This window comes from Odontesthes bonariensis, chromosome 12 (assembly GCF_027942865.1).
Source record: "Odontesthes bonariensis isolate fOdoBon6 chromosome 12, fOdoBon6.hap1, whole genome shotgun sequence".
Lineage (NCBI taxonomy): Eukaryota > Metazoa > Chordata > Actinopteri > Atheriniformes > Atherinopsidae > Odontesthes > Odontesthes bonariensis.
This window is the reverse complement of record NC_134517.1, coordinates 36,411,347-36,431,996: the sequence shown is the minus strand read 5'-3', so window position 1 is coordinate 36,431,996 and position 20,650 is coordinate 36,411,347. Positions and strand designations below refer to the sequence as shown.

The window sequence follows — 20,650 nt, the reverse complement described above, 5'->3', positions numbered from 1 at the left end:
TGTTTATTGTACATAGAGAATAAAAAGATCACGCACATACACAGCAGAAATCAGTTTACTAAAACTGTTGATTAGAAATTGATCTAAATTGTTATATCGCATACGATGAACATGTCAAAATTAATCAAATGAAGCAATCTGTAAATCTGTAAGCAAGTATTTGAGATGATGGAGTTGATGATTACCCACCACTTATTATTCCAGAAGAAAAATCTCCTCCACACTGATGTGCGAATAAGTTACTGCAGGTTTAAATCCAAATAAGTACTCTATTCAAACTCTTGATTAACGATTGAATGAAGATTGTAATTAAATGATGAGATTAGAGGTAACTTGTTCTTGTTTGTCACAGAAAGGAAATGCATGTAATATCACCTAAAACAAAGAACAAAAGAGACTTATTTGAGTTATTAGATGTGCTTTAAGATTTTCTCTCAGTGACTCCGTTCTCTTCATTATGTTGACCTCGCAGGCTTCTGTAACCTAAGTGTGAGTGCTAGTTTGACTAATATTCAGAACATGGGGTGAAACAGGGTATGAAAAATATTAAAACTGATACTGTTAATAAGAAACACAACCTAGGAAAACACTGCAACAACAAAGAGCTGTGGCTGCTTTTATTTCAGATTTGTGAAGAACTCAGGGGTCTGTCAGTTGCTTTCTTATAGAAGTTAAAACAAATACTCACTTTTGGAGACTTACATGAGCTGTGCACTCTTTACAGGATGTTGTGCTGACAGGAGCCGGCCTTCAGTATCTGAAGGGTAAGAATTAGTTTAACAGATTTCCTGAACCACGGGTAAAACAGGGCATAGATCAGAGGGTTAAAGCAGGAGTTAGAATAGAACAAACACAAAAAAAATGCAGCTGATGCAGTACTGAACTGTGATTCATTTGATGAACTGCAAAAATAAGGCAACAGACATGTTAGAAACACAGCAACAACGACTCCAAGAGTCCTGGCTGCTTTCAGTTCAGATTTCTTAACATGTACTCTCCCTGAGCTGTGAAGTGTGACAGCTGCAAGGTGAGAGCGCATGGCACGAGCCTGAGATACAGCCACCACAAACACCCTGAGGTACAAAACTACCAGGGTGGTTATAGGGATAATAAAGAACAACAATAAGTACACAATTCCTACGAAAAAATCAAAAACAAACACACACTCTGCAGAGCAAACATTTTCTCCGCTTGATATTTCCACATTATTTAACAGCCCAAAGGCAAAGAGAAACGAAAAGCTCCAACTCACTGAAACACAGATTTGAACTCTTTTTAAAGTAACTTTGGCAGGGTAGTGCAGAGGGTAACAAATAGCCACATAACGGTCAAGTGATATGAGCATCATGGTTTCTATTGAGGTACAGATAACAACATAGTCCACAATATAATACACAACACACATGAGGTCACTGAGATACCAGCAGCCGTCGATGAGGAAAATCTGAAAGACTATAAGGAAGCCGACGAAGAAATCTGAGAAAGCCAGAGAGAGGAGGAGGAGGTTGGTGGGGGTGTGGAGCTGCCTGGAGATGAAACAGTAGTATTATTTGACACTCACAGAAAGCACATGACATAAACCTAAAACATAAATCTAAAACACTTTTGCTTTTGTAAGTGTAGCATATGGAAAACACCTGAAAACATTTGATTACTTAAAGTGTGAGATGGAGATGATGACCAGCAGGTTAAGAGTCACAGTGAGCACAGAGATGCAGGACAGTGTGATGTAAATGATGATGGAAACTGAGCGAGGACGTCTGCTAGTCCTGCAGGAGGAGTTCAGGAGTTCTGGAAAGCAGATCTCAGATTCTTCAGTTTGCATCTTTAGAAAGAGGAGATCTGACTGTGTTCTGTCAGAAACTGTTTGTCACATAACAGATTTATTCCTCCTCACCTTCCACATTGCTCCTCCTTCACTTGACAACAGTTGTCTTAGTGACCGCCTGCAAACACAAGGCCTGATCACAGTCCAAGGAAACAATCTTATCTTACCAGTGGTTAACCCAGTGTGGGTAAGAAATTCTGTATCGGGGCTCTTTACACCAAACAAATGTGAAGAAACATTCCCAACAAGAGGCCTCTGTCAGCTCCTCTCTTTAAAACAGCATCTGAATAAACAAAATATGACTCAAATACACCAAAATGATGCTTTCCAACAACTTGGCAGGATGCAGAATATACATCTGCACAAGAAGACAGCTAACAAAAATCCTGAAGGGAAATCTCATAGCGGCAGTATCAATTATTAAGGATATGCTATTGCTGTAGCTAAATGATCAAATATAATACAAATCTGATGACAAACATGTAGGACATTTAAGTGTGGCGGAGAAGCTGATGTGGTAGAAATCAGAGGTCAACATCATGGGTTTCAAAGTTAAACTGCGAGCTGTGTGGGAGCAGTGGATGACAGAAGGCGAACACACATTCACCAAGGGAGGGACACAGCGCTGGGCGACTTTCGCTACTATCTGCCAATGGATCGTGGATGCCTGGGCTAAGGTATCAGTCTCAACTGTGGTCCGAGCTTTCACGAAGGCTGGTGTTCAGTCGATTGGTACTACTTGTCGAGAATTGTTACTTTGTGGTTTTGCGCATGCGCGGAGCCGATTTTATAAGTTTCGTTTTCGAATCATCACTGAACTGCCAGGTAACAGCAACGACATTGTTTTGTTTCGCTTAATGCGCCTTATAGCCCAGTGCGCTTTATATATGAAAAAAGATCGAAAATAGACCATTCATTGACAGTGCGCTTTATAATCCAGTGCGCTCTATAGTGCGGAAAATACGGTAAGTAAGTAATATTTATTTATATAGCACATTTCACAGACAATGAAGGTCACAAAGTGCTTCACAAGAAGTGCACAGAAAACACAACAAAAGTCAACAATAAAAACATACAGTTATTAACAACAATAATAATATTACAAAGTAAAAAACAAACAAAGTGGTCATAAAAACAGCCAATACACTGCTGTGGTTAGAATGCTTGTCGAAACAGATGGGTTTTAAGTCCGCTCTTGAAAGCATCCACTGAATCAAGTGACCGTAACGAGAGTGGGAGATCATTCCAGAGCCACGGAGCGACGGCCTGGAAGGAGCGATCTCCTCGGGTCTTAAAATGAGTACGAGGGACCAGGAGAAGATTTTGGTCCTCTGACCTCAGCCTTCGCGAGGGAGTGTACGGACACAAAAGGGCTCTAATGTAGGAAGGAGCCTGACCTTGGAGAGCTATAAAAGTCAGCACCAGGATTTTGAAATTAAAACGAAAAGCCACTGGAAGCCAATGAAGGGACTTAAGAATGGGAGTAATATGGGCACTTCTGTTTGTGTGGGTCAGTAACCTCAGTGCAGAATTTTGGACATGCTGCAAACGAGACAGCTCCTTTTTGTTTAGACACGAAAACAGGCTGTTGCAATAGTCTAAACGAGAAGACACAAATGCATGGATTATCAACTCCAGATCATCCTTGGAAACAAAACTTCTAAGTTTTGAAATATTCCTGAGCTGATAAAAACAGTTTGTCAGCTGTTTTGTATGATGCTCCAGTGACATCTCTCTGTCAAAGATAATGCCCAGATTTCTAAGGCTTGATTTAGCAGACAAGCTTAGATCACCCAAGTATTGCTTGATTCCTAGGATTTCATTGTCAGGGGCAATAACCAGCACCTCAGTCTTTTCAGAGTTTAACTGCAGAGAGTTTGTGCCGAGCCATTGTTTTACTCTCACAATGCAATTCATTAATGAGTCCAGTTTGTGGATCTCAGAGGACTTAAAAGAACAGTAGAGCTGGATATCATCTGCAAAGAGATGATAAGAAACACCAGCAAACTCCTGAAGTATTTTACCCCAGGGAAGGACATAGAGCACAAATAAAATTGGTCCCAAAACTGAACCCTGGGGCACTCCACACAGCAAATCTGCAGAGTCCGAAGTGAACTGGTTTTCAGAGACACTAAAGGTCCTACTTGACAAATATGAGGTGAACCATGCTAGTACAGGACCAGACAGACCAACCAGGTCACGCAGTCTTGTTAACAAGATTTCATGGTCGATGGTATCAAATGCCGAAGAGAGATCCAGCAGGACTAAGACAGTGCATTTCCTAACATCCGCAGACATCATAATATCGCTTGACACTTTGATCAGAGCAGTTTCCGTGGATTGATGCTTGCAGAAACCAGATTGAAAAGGGTCAAAGATATCAGAGTTCTCTAAAAAAGATGTGAATTGTTCTGCGACCACCTTCTCTAAGAGTTTGGACAAGAATGAAAGTTTTGAGATAGGCCTGAAATTCTTAAGAACAGTAGGGTCCAGATTAGGTTTTTTGAGAAGCGGTTCCACAAAGGCATGTTTAAAAGAGCTGTGAAATACACCAGAGGACAGTGACATGTTTATTAGCTTGGTAATCCAGGGGCCAACGACAGGAAATACTTTTAAAAATAGTCCAAAAGGAAGAACATCAGATGGACAGAAAGAGGGCTTCATCTTGGTTACCAAAGCTAGGATGTAGATCTGTGTTACAGACTTAAAAGAGGACCAGCTTTGACCAACAGGCTCAACAGCAACAGTGTTACACAAATAATTAATTGGAAATTTATCCTTAATGTCCTGAATTTTGCAGACAAAGGACTTTAAAAAATCATTGCTTTCTGCCTTGCAAAAAACAGGGGTACTGGGAGCAACAGGACATACATTAGATTTGATGGTGTCAAACAGAACCTGGGGTCTTTTCTTATTCAAAGTTATCAACTGACGAAAGTATTCAGATCTGGCATTCTTTATCATTTCATTTAAGGAGGAAATAAGTTCCTTGAAGTGCAGTCTATGGACCTCAAGTTTAGAGGACTTCCACAAGCGCTCAGTTTTACGACATACTCGCTTTAGTTCACGAATATTGTTGTTGATCCAGGGAAAAGTAGTCTTCCTACTCACCAGATTAGATTTGGCAGGAGCAACCTGATCTAAGATGGCCTCACAATGACTATTAAAACTGAAAAAGAAAGCTGTCCACATCATGGCAGTCAACAAACAATTTGGAATCGAATATTGAAGAAAACCCTTCAGCTGTATTCTCAGAGAAAATGCGCCTCTGAGACCTAATCACAGAGGACTTCGGTTCAGGGGTAAAAAGTACATCAAATAGAACACAGCTATGATCACTCATGTGGACGTCCTCCACAGAGAGATTGGCGACATTTAGGCAAAGAGAAAAAAACAAATCAAGGGTATGGCCCTTTTGGTGGGTGGGACCAGAAACATGCTGCTCAAAATTAAAAGTTTCTGTCAAGTTTAAAAGTTCAGAGGCTTCACTAGAAGTGCTGTTGTCAACATGAATATTAAAATCACCAATTAATAAAACATTTTCTAACTTTATTATTGAAGATAAAAAGTCACTAAAATCCTTTAAAAAGACGGCAGCATGGCCAGGAGGGCGATAAACCAGCACACAATTAAAACAGTCTGTAGAGCCCATCTTGACCATCTGAGATCAAAATTTCGCCTGCTAAAAAGATCATTCGGTGAAATTTATTTGTTTGTGATGGAACGGGCGTTGAAAAGACGGAGTCGAGACGAGGATGACGTCACAGACTTTGGTTTCGCTGGACACAGCGGGATTTGCCGAAGGCAAGCGATGCGGTCACGGGGTCTCCAGCTGGGTCGGGAAGACAGCTGATTTGAGTCTACCGTAAACATGGAAAAGCAAGATGACGAAGTATCCCACCACTCGTAACCCCAACGATGCACTGGGTCCCAAAGACCGCCTTCGAGGTCCCCGGAAAACAGCGGCGAGGGCGCACAACACAGCGCCCATTGAGGAGCGGAATCAGCCGCAAACACCTGGCACTGTGATCCGGACCGGCGATCCGTAAATGTGGAGCGCGTCTGCGTTTAACCTGGACACCGGACCCAGAGCCACGTTTCCTCTGTTTCCTCTGTTTCCTCCACGATGCCCGAGACAGCAACACGTATTCAGGTGAGTCCCGTGGGCAAACAAAAGGGGGAGGAAAAGTTTGTTTGTACTTTCCCCAGTCACAAAAGAGGGATTCCATGGACTCCTTTATACCAAAAAGAGACCTACGGTCATAACTAAGAACAGCAGAAACGCATCCAATAGATAATCAGGCTGATATGACCACATATATGACATGAACAATCAGTATAGCTTTGCATAGGAGGCGAGCAGTGGCGTGGTCAGGCACAGACGCCATCTTACCCCTGTATTTCCCCCACAACACAAGGAAACAATGGAAACATGAGGGGAAAACTCAATATGACAGAAGCCAAAGACACTTTCACCAACAGTCCAGATGCTGGCTGCAGGGAAGCAGGATTTTGGTTGGTGTTGCTTCTTCTGGGTGCTGCTGATCCTACAAACTGGATTATGCCTAGGAGCTCCAGGTTAGATAGAAGGCCTGAGTTAGCCCAGCTCCAATAGCTAACAACTCCTAAATATGACTTGTGTGAAGTGTAGAAAGTGAACACATTATCTTTAAGATACTTCCATGTGCATTGAACCTTGTATAATTCCTTCCATTTTCTAGAAAAATTGCTCTCTGATCCATCCATCATCTGCCGCTTCTTTGGGGATCAGGTTGCAGGGGCAGCAGCTTGAGCAGAGAAGCCCGGACGTCCCTGTTCCCGGCCACTTCCTCCAGCTCTTCCTGGGGGACCACGAGGCGTTCCCAGGTCAGCCAAGAGACATACTCTCTCAAACGTGTCCTGGGTCTTCTCCGGGGCCTCCTCCCAGTGGGACGTGGCCGGAACCCCTCATCAGGGAGGCGTCCAGGAGGCATCCTAACCAGATGCTCGAGCCACCTCATCTGACTCCTCTCGATGCGGAGGAGCAGCGGCTCAACTCCGAGCCCCTCCCTGATGACCGAGCTTCTCACCCTATTTCTAAGGGAGAGCCCACACACCCTGCGGAGGAACCCCATTTCAGCTGCTTGTATCCGCGATCTCGTTCTTTCGGTCACTACCCACAGCTCGTGACCATAGGTGAAGGTAGGAACGTGGATTGACCGGTAAATCGAGAACTTCGCCTTCGGGCTCAGCTACTTCTGCACCATGACAGGCCGGTGCAGAGCCCGCATCTCTGCAGACGCCACACCGATCCGTCTGTCAATCTCCCGCTCCTTTGGTCCCTCACTCGTGAACAAGACCCCGAGATACTTGAACTCCTCCACTTGGAGAAGGATCTCATTCCCACCCTTTTCCGGCTGAGGACCATGGTCTCGGATTTGGATGTGCTGATTCTCATCACAGCCGCTTCAGAGTCGGCTGCAGACTGTTCCAGTGAGAGCTGAAGGTCACAGCCCAAAGATGCTAACAGAACCACATCATCCGCAAAAAGCAGAGACCCGATTCTGAGGTTGCAAAACCGGACCCCCTCAACGCCCTGGTTGCGCCTAGAAATTCTGTCCAAAAAAAGTATGAACACAATCGGTGACAAAGGGCAGTCCTGACGGAGTCAGTGCAGTTAGAAACATGTTTCCCTGAACAATGAAATTATTTTCTTTGTTGCCCGCACTGGATGTCCAAATGTATAATAATAAAGATAAGAAAGATAAAATAAGCATGCAACAACAATGTTCTAAAAGGTTTCTTAAATAAAATAAAATAGAAAAATAGAAATAAAAATATAGAAATCTGGCCTGTATACATAATGTGCAGTAGTGCGCTACATTAGCTGTCTTTGTGCAGTAGTCAGCAGTAAAGTGGTTGTGCAAAATTGAAAGTACATTCAGGTAGTCAGTAAAAGACAGTTGCAGTAGGTGACCCCAGGTTCAGTCTTTGGCAGAGTTCAGTGATCTGATGGCAGTGGGAAAAAAAGAGTTTTTAAATCGGGTGGTTTTGCACTTCACACTCCTGAACCTCCGTCCTGAGGGCAGAAGTGAGAACAGTCCGTGCTGGGGGTGTGTGGGGTCTTTGATGATGCAGGCAGCTCGTCTGTGGACTCTCCGTTGGTAGATTTGGGTAACATGCCAAATTTTCTCAGCCTCCTCAGGACGTACAGCCGCTGCTGAGCCTTCTTTACCACCTGTGTGGTGTTTAATGTACAGGTGAGGTCGTTACTGAGGTGGACCCCCAGATATTTAAAGCTGCTCACCCTCTCCACCTCCAGGCCTTGGATAGACAGTGGCTGATGAGGTCTTCTCTCCCTCCTCATGTCCACTGTCATTTCCTTGGTCTTGTCTGTGTTCAGGGTGAGGTTGTTGTCTCCACACCATGTCCCCAGGCTGTCCACCTCCCTCCTGTAAGCTGCCTCGTCTCCGCCAGTGATGCGTCCTATCAGAGCAGTGTCGTCAGCGAACTTAAGGATGATGTTGTCGGGGTGAGAGGCGGCACAGTCGTGGGTGAACAGGGTGTAGAGGATGGGGCTGAGGACGCAGCCCTGAGGTGTACCGATGCTGGTGGTGATGCTGGCTGAAGTCCTGTTCCCAATCCTGACAGACTGTGGTCTGCCAGTCAGAAAGTCCAAGAGCCAGTCACAGAGGGTGGGGTGGAGTCCAAGGGAAGACAGTTTGTGGGTGAGTTTGTGGGGGATGACCGTGTTAAAGGCAGAGCTGTAGCCGATAAAGAGGACCCTGATGTAGGAGTCTTTATTTTCCAGGTGGGAGAGGGAGACGTGCAGGGCGGCGGCGATGGCGTCAGAGGTGGACCTGTTGTGCCTGTAGGCGTACTGCAGAGGGTCTGTAGTGTCCGGTATGCAGCTCTGAATGTGGGACAGTACCACTCTCTCAAAGCACTTCATGATGATTGAAGTGAGTGCTATTGGCCTGTAGTCATTCAGGCAGGATGGGGGGTTTTTCTTGGGAAGGGGGACGACGGTGGTGGTCTCGTAGCAGGTGGGGACAGTACATTGGCTGAGGGAGAGGTTGATGATGGAAGTGAGAACGTCAGCCAGCTCGTCGGCACACGCTCTGAGGGCACGTCCGGATATGTTGTCGGGGCCGGCAGCTTTCCAGGGCTGGATGCTCCTCAGTACTTTATGTACCTGGGCTGATGTGATGGCTGGCGGGGGGGGAGGGGGGATGAGTAGCCGAGGTGTGTGTGTGTGTTCTGTAGAGGTGGTGGGGGTGGGGGTGGAGCTCTCGAAGCGTGTGTAGAACACGTTGAGGTCGTCCGGCAGGCTGTCTGAAGAGCTGATGGTGGTGGTGGTGGTTCTGGAGCCAGTTCTGAAGTCTGTGATGTGGTCCAGAGCTTGCCACATCCTCCTGGCGTCAGCGTTGGAGTAGAAGTCCTCTGTCTTCTCTCTGTGCTGCCTCTTGGCCGCTCTTATGGCCTTCTCCAGTCTGTACTGTGCAGCTTTGCGCTCAGCCTCGTTGCCAGATTTAAATGCAGCGGTGCGAGCACGCAGTAAGCACAGTACCTCGCTGTCAATCCAGGGCTTCTGATTGGGGAACTTCTTTACTTGTATGGTGGGTATGATGTTCTCAACACAAGTGCTGATATACCCAGACACATACTCAGCATACTCCTCTACACTGACAGAAAAGTCTCCCCGGGTGGCCGTGGCTTTGAACACATCCCAGTCTGTTGTAGCAAAACAGTCCTGCAGAGTGCTCTCAGCCTCTGGTGACCATAGCTGCACCTGTCTGGTAACAGGGTTCGATTTTTTGAGTCTCTGTCTGTAGGCCGGATACAGGAACAAGGAGATGTGATCCGAGCTGCCAAATGGGGGACGAGGTGCCGCCCTCAGAGCCCCCCGGATGTTGCTGTATGCGTGGTCCAATGTGTTTTTACCCCTAGTGGGAATGTCCACATGCTGGTAGTATTTGGGGAGTACAGTCTTTAGGTTGCCCTTATTAAAATCTCCAGCGATTATGCAAACAGCATCGGGGTGAGCAGTCTCTGCCGCGCTGATGACGTCATGCAGTTTACTGAGTGCTGTTGTGTAATTAGCGCTCGGGTGGATGTAAACAGCAGCTAAAAATACACACGTAAACTCCCGTGGTGGATAAAAGGGGCGACATTCCAGTAGTAGAAACTCCAGATCGGGTGAGCAGTGTTTCTGTACAACCCGTGCGTTCCTGCACCAAGAGTTGTTTATGTACACACACACACCTCCTCCAGTGTTCTTACCAGAGTCCGCTGTCCTGTCCCCTCGGTACAATGAATGTGTTTCCAGCTGAACGGCAGAGTCCGGGTTGTTCTCTTGCAGCCATGTCTCGGTGAAAATTAGAGCACAGCACTCTCTAGTTTCTCTCTGTGCTGTAATCCTCGCTCGTAGCTCGTCCAGTTTGTTTACCAGCGACCGTACGTTAGCTAGTAGCAGGCTGGGGAGCGGTGGCTTGGTCGAGCGCGCCTTTAGCCTAGCATGGAGCCCGCCTCTCTTCCCCCGCTTTCGACGTCGCCGGCGAAGCACTTTCCTCGGGTCCGCGTCCGCACTCGAGGTTGGGGCTTTTGGGCCTTCCTGGGTGTTACGATGCTCGCTATCATCACGGACGATGGGCTGCAGTTCCGGTGGAATGTATCCAGTAAAAACAAGACTGTGCATAGCAATGTCCAATAGTGCCTGTCTGTCGTAGGTCTGTAGTGCATTACAGTTAAAAGCAAGAAAAAACAAACAAGAAAAAAGTAAAAAAAAGGCTAAAAACGCGACATCAAGTGGCGGAGCGAACAACGACGGCTGTTGCCACGGTGGGCGCCATCTTTTGTTGTTTCTCTGCTTTCTCATTGGAGGGTGTGTTGGTGGGATTGAGGAGGTCCTTGAAGTATTCCCCCCACCGACTCACAACATCCCTAGTTGAGGTCATCAGAGCCCCATCCCCACCAAACACGGTTTTGATGGTGCACCGCTTTCCCCGGAATCCGCCGGATGGTGGACCAGAATCTCTGGGAAGCAGACATCCTTTCCACTTTTAAGACCAGGCTTAAAACTTTCCTTTTTGATAAAGCTTATAGTTTGGGATGGCTCAGGTGATCCTGAAACATCCCATAGTTAAGCTGCTATAGGCCCAGACTGCTGGGGAGCTCATCTGTCACACCTTTCCTCACTTTATCTCTTTTTCCCCCCGTTTCATTTCCAAAATTATACTATGTACATGTGACATTATTGTGGTCATTAACTTGTGTTGCCCTGTTCCAACAGGTATCCTTTAAATGGTGTTACAGTGTTTTTCCCATCTGTTCTGTCTTCTCAAACCCCAGCTTGACCAGGCGGATGGCCCCCCTTCCTGAGTCTGGTTCTGCCAGAAGATTCTTCCTGTTAAAAGGGAGTCGTTCCTCTCCACAGTCACCTCATGCACACTCAGGATCGGAGATTAGACTGAAGACAAGTTTTGGTGCAATCTGTTGGTTTCCTTAGCTAAGAAATTGTTTTAGAATTGGCTCTATATGAATAAATTAGATTAACTTGAAAATAATTACTATTACAATTAATTGAATTCCAATTGGCTTGAATCGGACTAGACTATTTAAGTGCCTTGAGATGACATTTGTTGTATTTGGCGCTTTATAAATAAAACTGAATTTAATTGTTATTGGTCCTTAAAGACTTGGGACTTGGCTTGGAAAAAATTACTTGCGAACATGTCTTCCAAGATATTCCCAGTTCACCCTCACTACCCGTTTGGGCCTACCAGATATCTCCATCAGTCTTCCTTTTTCTATATTTTGACTGCTAAGTAGGCTTGCTGCTGGTTTAGTTTCACTGTGCGATAACAGCCCCCATTGAGACTAGTTTCAGCCATCTTTTAAAGTGCCATCTTTTTACTAACCATGTGCTTCATTCCCGTTCTTTCTTCTCGGTCTCGGCCACCACGCAGATTCAGAGTCAGACCCAGAGGCCGGGACCCCACTAACCTTATCCATCCTTCTCTCTCCACTCGTGTTGAGCAAGTGGTGGCAGGGGGGCTGTGGAACTGCCAATCTGCTGTGCAAAAAGGCTGAGTTTATCTCAGGCTATGCATCCATGCTCTCCCTTAACTTTCTTGCTCTAACAGAGACCTGAATCACCCCAGAAAACACTGCCACGCCCGCAGCTCTGTCTGATGATTACTTTTTCTCTCACACTCCCAGAGCTGCGAGGCGGGGCGGTGGTACTGGCCTGCTGATTTCCAAGGACTGGAAATACTTTCTTGATTCCCTCTTGTAATTCTCTCCCTCCTCCTTTGAATATCATGCTGTCACTGTCTCTCACCCGGTCAAGCTCACCATCGCTGTTCTTTATCGCCCACCAGGCCCTACTGGGGACTTTCTAGAGGAGCTAGACACTCTTGTCTCTCACTTCCCTGATGATGGCTCCTGCCTCATCCTTCTCGGTGACTTCAACATCCAGACAGAGAAGCTTCAGCTCTTGTTTCTTTTCTCTCCTCCTTTGACCTCTCTCCCCATCTCCTCCTACCCACAAGGCTGGCAACATACTGGACCTTATCTTCACCAGGCACTGTTCTAGCGCCAACCTCTCTGTCACTCCTCTTCATCTCTCTGACCACTACTTCATGTCCTACACCCTCTCCCTCTCCTCTCCTCCCTCTCGACCTCCCCCCACCCACATGATATCTAGTCGTCGCAATCTACGCTCTCTCTCCCCCCCTCTGACTTCTCTTCTGTTCTCTCTGCTCTCGCTGACCCTGAATCTATTTCTCTTCTATCCCCTGACACCGCTACTGATCTTCTTCTCTCCTCTCTGGACAAACTCTGTCCCCTCACCTCCAGGCCTGCAGGCTCAGCTCCAATTGCCCCTTGGCCTCCAGGCTCAGCTCCACCTGCCCCTAGTTCTCCAGGCTCAGCTCCACCTGCCCCTTGGCCTCCAGGCTCAGCTCCACCTGCCCCTTGGCCTTCAGGCTCAGCTCCACCTGCCCCTTGGCTGTCGGACTCAGTGCGTACTGAGAGGCGGAGCTTGAGGGCGGCTGAGCGCAAATGGAAGATAAGTAAACTCCCTGAGGACTTTCTTGCTTTCCACTTTCTCCTCCTCTCTCTCTGCTGTTAAAACTGCCTTCTACTGTAACAAAATTCAAACTTCTGCTTCCAAACCCAAAAAACTCTTTCAAACTTTCTCGTCCCTCCTCCAACCCCCACCCCCTCTTCCCTCCTCCCTGACGATTTTGCCAACTTCTTTGACAAGAAGGTTAACCATATCCGATCTTCCTTCCCTCACCCCCCAGCTGTCCACACCACCCACCCATGTCGTTCTCCCACCCCTCCCTCTCTACCTCCTTCTCCCTCACCTCCCTCTCTGTCCCACTTCTCTCCCCTCTCTGCAAATGAGGTCCTTCACCTTGTAACATCTAGCCGTCCCACCACATGTTCCCTTGACCCAGTCCCTTCCCCTCTCCTTCATTCTGCTGCACCTAATCTTCTTCCTTACCTGACCCACCTCATTAACACGTCTTTGACATCAGGCTCTTTTGCATCTGCTTTCAAGACTGCCAGAGTCACTCCTCTTCTAAAGAAACCAGCTCTTGACCCTTCAGACATCAAAAACTACAGACCGGTATCCCTGGGGTGTCTCTGGCTCTGCACCCTCCATGTTCTCATCCTACCTGACAGGTCGCTCCTACCAGGTAACACTGAGAGGGTCTGTGTCGAAACCACGTCGGCTCACCACTGGGGTTCCGCAAGGTTCGGTCTTGGGTCCTCTTCTTTTCTCCCTCTACACATCATCTCTGGGTTCTATCCTCCAATCCCATAACTTTTCCTACCACTGCTATGCAGATGACACAGATTCTCCCCTTCCTCACCGACAAGGCAGCACAGGTGCTCATCCAGGCTCTTGTCATCTCCCGCCTGGACTACTGCAACTCGCTCCTTGCTGGCGCCCGGCTTCTACCATCAGACCTCTGGAGCTTATTCAAAAAGCCTCTTTTCGTCTGGTGTTCATCCTCCCAAAGTTCTCCCACACGACTCCCCTTCTCCGCTCTCTACACTGGCTCCCTGTAGCTGCAGCATCCAGTTTCAGACTCTGGTGCTACCCTACAGGGCAGTGGAAGGAACAGCTCCTTCATACCTCCAGGCTGTGGTCAAGCCCTACACCCCCGCCCGACCACTTCGGTCTGCGGCCTCCAGGTGGCCGGCTGCCCCTTCACTCAGCTGTCACTGCGCACCATCGATACGGTCACGGCTTTTCTCTGTTCTGGCACCCCGATGGTGGAACGATCTCCCGACTGATGTCAGGACAGCTGAGTCGCTGCCCATCTTTTGCTGCATGCTGAAAACCCATCTCTTCAGGAAAACTACCCAGATCTCCTAAATTGTCTTTGTTTTCTAAATTATCTTCCCATTTGACTAGGTACCTAACTTACTCTAGCACTAGTTATGCTCTTAGCTGTTTGGTTTTGGAAGGAAATGCACTTATGATTTCTTGTGACCTGAAGTTTCTTTGCCTACCGATGTGGAACACAATTATTGTAAGTCGATTTGGATAAAAGCGTCTCCAAAATGACAGTAATGTAACGTAATGTAACAATCCATGGCTTGCACAGAAATCCAAAAACAATGCACCACTTTGGTTCAGATAAGGGAGACCGATTCTACCAATCAGACCTCTCCAGGTCACCCCATCATTGCCAATATGGACATTGAAGTCCCCCAGAGGAGCAATGGAATCCCCAGATGACACCCCCCCCCCCCAGGACACCACCCAAAGACTCCAAGAAGGCCAGGAAATCTGAAGTGCTGTTTGGTGGATACGCACAAACAACAGTCAGAATCTTCCCTTCCCACAGCCCCAGTGAGGTGACCCTCTCACTCACGGGGAGATCTCCAGCATGGAGGTGATAAGCAGGGGGCTTGTGAATATCACAGCTCCAGCCCAACGCCTCTCACCCTGGGCAACACCAGTCTATTACAGTCCAGCCCCTCTCCAGGAGTTTGGTGCCAGAGCCCACGCTGTGAATGGAGGTACCAACTTTATCACCCAACAGCTTAACCCCGCCTTAAGGTGGCGGTTCTATGGAGGGGTCTTTTTTGTTATGCCCTGTTAACCTTTTCAACTGCTGCCAGTCATTTTTTTTTTGATTACTCCGTACCTTTTCTATTGCAGTCAGGAAGACATCATCCTAAATTTCTTTACCATCTTATTCCTCAACATAACAAAAAGTCTGTCATGAGCTGACTTAGTGTTATTAGCAGTTTTGGTATGATCCCCTTCTTTTATCAGTTTTAAAATATTCATGTTTATCCAATGTGTTTGATATTTTTGTGATTAATTTCATAATTAAAATCTTCTATAATGGTCTGTGTTGTTTTGGCAGTGTGTCCCTTCTGTTACTGTTCTTTTGAAAAAGTAATCTTCCCAGAGGGATGATGAACTGTGTGAACAAATGGCTGAAGTGACGGCAGAGTTATGTTTCCCTCTACTGGCATTTCCTTCCCCTAAAACTCAACTGGACTGAATTGGTGTCACTCCTCGCCATTTACATTGTTAATCAAAGTGCTTTGACTCAACACTACTTCACTCTGAGCAGGCTAATCCAGGAGTAAAATACACTTCAAACTTCCAGTAGATCACATTCAGCTTCTCTGAAAAGTAAGTTGTAAAACGTGTACATTTTCCCTGACCCTGACACATCTCATAAATATGCTGCTTTATTTTCAGGCTGATGTGAAAACTCTCGTCTTTTCTTCTCTCTCCCGTTTTATGCATTTGTATCTGTCTCTCTTCCCTGTAGTTTGTGGCCTTCTCTCTTTCTGCATATTCTGGAACAGACCAACAACAATCAACACAATGTGGACCTGAGCGAACAATGGAATAAATAGTCCCTCTTCGTGGTGATGCTAGACTTGCCTCTGAGTTTCTAGAGATTAAAAATGTGTTGTTCTTAAGATAATAAGAGAAGATAATACTGTTGGTACACACAACAGATTTTATATCTCAACTCTTATCAGTTTCAGGACAGAGACAGAACTTCAAACACGTGTGTCCCTTCTGTTACTGTTCTTTTGAACAAATAATCTGCCCAGAGGGATGATGAACTGTGTGAACAAATGGCTGAAGTGACGGCAGAGTTATGTTTCCCTCTACTGGCATTTCCTTCCCCTAAAACTCAACTGGACTGAATTGTTGTCACTCCTCGCCATTTACATTGTTAATCAAAGTGCTTTGACTCAACACTACTTCACTCTGAGCAGGCTAATCCAGGAGTAAAATACACTTCAAACTTCCAGTAAATCACATTCAGCTTCTCTTAAAAGAAATTTGTAAAACGTTTACATTTTCTGGTAACTCCTGGTGCACCTTTATACGGTTTATCAGGGAAAGCGTTCGTTATTTTATTTCAGTTTTTCTTTAACTAATAAACCTTTAATGCGTTTCAAGAAGCTGTTTATTGTACATAGAGAATAAAAACATCATGCACATACACAGCAGAAATCAGTTTACTAAAACTGTTGATTAGAAATTGATCTAAATTGCTAAATCGCATTCGATGAAAATGTCACAATTTATCAAATGAAGCAATCTGTAAATCTGTAAGCAAGTATTTGAGATGATGGAGTTGATGATTACCCACCACTTATTATTCCAGAAGGAAAAATCTCCTCCACACTGATGTGCGAATAAGTTACTGCAGGTTTAAATCCAAATAAGTACTCTATTCAAACTCTTGATAAACAATTGAATGAACATTGTAATTAAATGATGAGATTAGAGGTAACTTGTTCTTGTTTGTCACAGAAAGGAAATGCATGTAATATCACCTAAAACAAAGAACAAAAGAGACTTATTTGAGTTATTAGATGTGCTTTAAGATTTTCTCTCAGTGACTCCGTTCTCTTCATTATGTTGACCTCGCAGGCTTCTGTAACCTAAGTGTGAGTGCTAGTTTGACTAATATTCAGAACATGGGGTGAAACAGGGTATGAAAAATATTAAAAACTTATATTGTAAATGAGAAACACAACCTAGGAAAGCTCAACCTTCTTTTTCTCCTTTAAGTGCAATATATGGATATAATGAGACAACAAAAACACTGCAACAAAAAAAGAGCTGTGGCTGCTTTTATTTCAGATTTGTGAAGAACTCAGGGGTCTGTCAGTTGCTTTCTTATAGAAGTTAAAACAAACACTCACTTTTGGAGACTTACATGAGCTGTGCACTCTTTACAGGATGTTGTGCTGACAGGAGCCGGCCTTCAGTATCTGAAGGGTAAGAATTAGTTTAACAGATTTCCTGAACCACGGGTAAAACAGGGCATAGATCAGAGGGTTAAAGCAGGAGTTAGAATAGAATAAACACATAAAAAATGCAGCTGATGCAGTACTGATCTGTGTTTCATTTAGTGAACTGCAATAATAAGGCAACAGACATGTTAGAAACACAGCAACAACGACTCCAAGAGTCCTGGCTGCTTTCAGTTCAGATTTCTTAACATTTACTCTCCCTGAGCTGTGAAGTGTGACAGCTGCAAGGTGAGAGCGCATGGCACGAGCCTGAGATACAGCCACCACAAACACCCTCAGGTACAAAACTACCAGGGTGGTTATAGGGATAATAAAGAACAACAATAAGTACAAAATTCCTACGAAAGAATCAAGAACAACCACACACTCTAAAGAGCAGTCATTTTCTCCGCTTGATATTTCCACATTATTTAACAGCCCAAAGGCAAAGAGAAACGAGAAGCTCCAACACACTGAAACACATATTTGAACTCTTTTTAAAGTAACTTTGGCAGGGTAGTGCAGAGGGTAACAAATAGCCACATAACGGTCAAGTGATATGAGCATCATGGTTTCTATTGAGGTACAGATAACAACATTGGCAACAATACTATATACAACACACATGAGGTCACTGAGATACCAGCAGCCGTCGATGAGGAAAATCTGAAAGACTATAAGGAAGCCGACGAAGAAATCTGAGAAAGCCAGAGAGAGGAGGAGGAGGTTGGTGGGGGTGTGGAGCTGCCTGGAGATGAAACAGTAGTATTATTTGACACTCACAGAAAGCACATGACATAAACCTAAAACATAAATCTAAAATACTTTTGCTTTTGTAAGTGTAGCATATGCAAAACACCTGAAAACATTTGATTACTTAAAGTGTGAGATGGAGATGATGACCAGCAGGTTAAGAGTCACGGTGAGCACAGAGATGCAGGACAGTGTGATGTAAATGATGATGGAAACTGAGCGAGGACGTCTGCTAGTCCTGCAGGAGGAGTTCAGAAGTTCTGGAAAGCAGAACTCAGATTCTTCAGTTTGCATCTTTAGAAAGAGGAGATCTGACTGTGTTCTGTCTGAAACTGTTTGTCACATAACAGATTTATTCCTCCTCACCTTCCACATTGCTCCTCCTTCACTTGACAACAGTTGTCTTAGTGACCGCCTGCAAACACAAGGCCTGGTCACAGTCCAAAGAAACAATCTTATCTTAGCAGTGGTTAACCCAGTGTGGGTAAGAAATTCTGTATCGAGGCTCTTTACACCAAACAAATGTGAAGAAACATTCCCAACAAGAGGCCTCTGTCGGCTCCTCTCTTTAAAACAGCATCTGAATAAACAAAATATGACTCAAATACACCAAAATGATGCTTTCAAACAACTTGGCAGAATGCAGAATATACATCTGCACAAAAAGACAGCTAACCAAAATCCTGAAGGGAAATCTCATAGTGGCAGTATCAATTATTAAGGATATGCTATTGCTGTAGCTAGATGATCAAATATAATACAAATCTTATGACAAACATATAGGACGTTTAAGTGTGGCGGAGAAGCTGATGTGGTAGAAATCAGAGGTCAACATCATGGGTTGGGGTGTTTGTATCGTCTGATCTTCACTTTCTTCCCACCACCTGACCACTTTGGGAAAGAATTGCTTGTTTAGGAGAAATGGAGATGACAAATAGGATGAGATTGTTTTAAGTTAGCCATTTACCTTCTGTTGTCACTGCAGCCTCTCTTCTTGTGCACACTCACTTCGCTGAACAGCCGATCAGAATGAGCTCTTTCACTGACAGACATGACACAATTCTACATGTTCATGTCATCTGAAAAATATGAGGATGGAGTCAGACAATGCTTATAGGGTATACACACCGAAGACACTCAAAAAAAACAGACTTTCTGTCACAAGGTGGAGAGTTTTGGATGACAGTCAACTGTACCTGCTGCTATACACCAAACACAGTCAGCAGGTGGAGACAGTACAGAGAACACACATGAGGGAAAAGGGAAATGGAAACACAAGGGGAAAACTCAATATGCCAGAAGCCAATGACACTTTCACCAACAGTCCAGATGCTGGCTGCAGGGCAGCAGGATTTTGGTTGGTGTTGCTTCTTCTGGGTGCTGCTGATCCTACAAACTGGATTATGCCTAGGAGCTCCAGGTTAGATAGAAGGCCTGAGTTAGCCCAGCTCCAATAGCTAACAACTCCTAAATACGACTTGTGTGAAGTGTAGAAAGTGAACACATTATATTTAAGATACTTCCATGCGCATTGAACCTTGTATAATTCCTTCCACTTTCTAGAAAAATTGCTCTCTGATCCATCCATCCATCATCATCTGCCGCTTCTTTGGGGATCGGGTCGCGGGGGCAGCAGCTTGAGTAGAGAAACCCAGACGTCCCTGTTCCCGGCCACTTCCTCCAGCTCTTCCTGGGGGACCCCAAGGCGTTCCCAGGCCAGCCAAGAGACATAGTCTCTCCAACGTGTCCTGGGTCTTCCCCGGGGCCTCTTCCCAGTGGAACGTGGCCGGAACCCCTCATCAGGGAGGCGTCCAGGAGGCATTCTCACCAGATGCCCGAGCCACCTCATCTGGCTCTGCTCGATGCGGAGGAGCAGCGGTACTACTCCGAGCCCCTCCCTGATGACCGAGCTTCTCACCCTATCTCTAAGGGAGAGCCCAGACACCCTGCGGAGGAAACTCATTTCGGCCGCTTGTTCCTGCGATCTCGTTCTTTCGGTCACTACCCACAGCTCATGACCATAGGTGAGGGTAGGAACATAGATTGACCGGTAAATCGAGAGCTTCGCCTTCTGGCTCAGCTCCTTCTTCACCACGACGGGCCGGTGCAGAGCCCGCATCACTGCAGACGCTGCACCAATCTGCCTGTCAATCTCCTGCTCCATTCGTCCCTCACTCATGAACAAGACCCCGAGATACTTGAACTCCTCCACTTGGAGAAGGATCTCATCAAAGCCGCTTCACAGTCGGCTGCAGACTGTTCCAGTGAGAGCTGAAGGTCACGGCCCGACAACGCTAACAGAACCACATCGTCCACAAAAAGCAGAGACCCGATTCTGAGGTCGCCAAACCGGACCCCCTCAGCGCCCTGGCTGCCCCTTGAAATTCTGTCCATTAAAAGTACGAACAGAATCGGTGACAAAGGGCAGCCCTGACGGAGTCCAACCCTCACCGGAAATACATCCAACTTACTGCCGGCAATGTGGACCAACCTCTGACACCGGTCATACAGAGACCCAACAGCCCCGATCAAGGGGTCCGGCACTCCATATTTCCGGAGCACCACCCACAGGACTCTCCAAGAGACACGGTCGAACTCCTTCTCCAAGTCCAAAAAACACAAGTAGACCAATTGGGCGAACTCCCATCACCCTCCAGGATCCTGCTGAGGGTTTAGAGCTGGTCCACTGTTCCTCGACCAGGACGAAAACCACACTGCACCTCCTGAATCCGAGATTCAACTATAAGACAGATCCTCCTCTCCAGTACCCCTGAATAGACCTTACCA

The 20,650-nt window shown here is 46.0% G+C and overlaps 1 protein-coding gene across 1 annotated transcript; it reads right to left on the bottom strand.

The window, feature by feature from the left end:
• Positions 1-718: 718 nt before the first annotated feature.
• On the bottom strand, positions 719-1,825 carry LOC142396058 (trace amine-associated receptor 13c-like). The gene is made up of 3 exons (XM_075478598.1): positions 1,656-1,825; positions 1,253-1,526; positions 719-1,048 (listed from the first exon to the last, which is right to left on the bottom strand). Exons 1-3 carry the CDS (start codon positions 1,823-1,825, stop codon positions 719-721), a joined length of 774 nt encoding a protein of 257 aa, XP_075334713.1.
• Between the last annotated feature and the right edge of the window lie 18,825 nt (positions 1,826-20,650).

Bases quoted from the DNA above. Each gene is read 5' to 3' on its own strand.
- LOC142396058 (XM_075478598.1), bottom strand. From the start codon at position 1,825: ATGCAAACTGAAGAATCTGAGATCTGCTTTCCAGAACTCCTGAACTCC. The intron at 1,527-1,655 runs GTAATCAAATGT...TTTCATCTCCAG, and splicing joins ATCTCCATCTCACACTTTAA to GCAGCTCCACACCCCCACCA. The intron at 1,049-1,252 runs GTGAGTTGGAGC...GCTGTATCTCAG, and splicing joins GAGTTCAAATCTGTGTTTCA to GCTCGTGCCATGCGCTCTCA.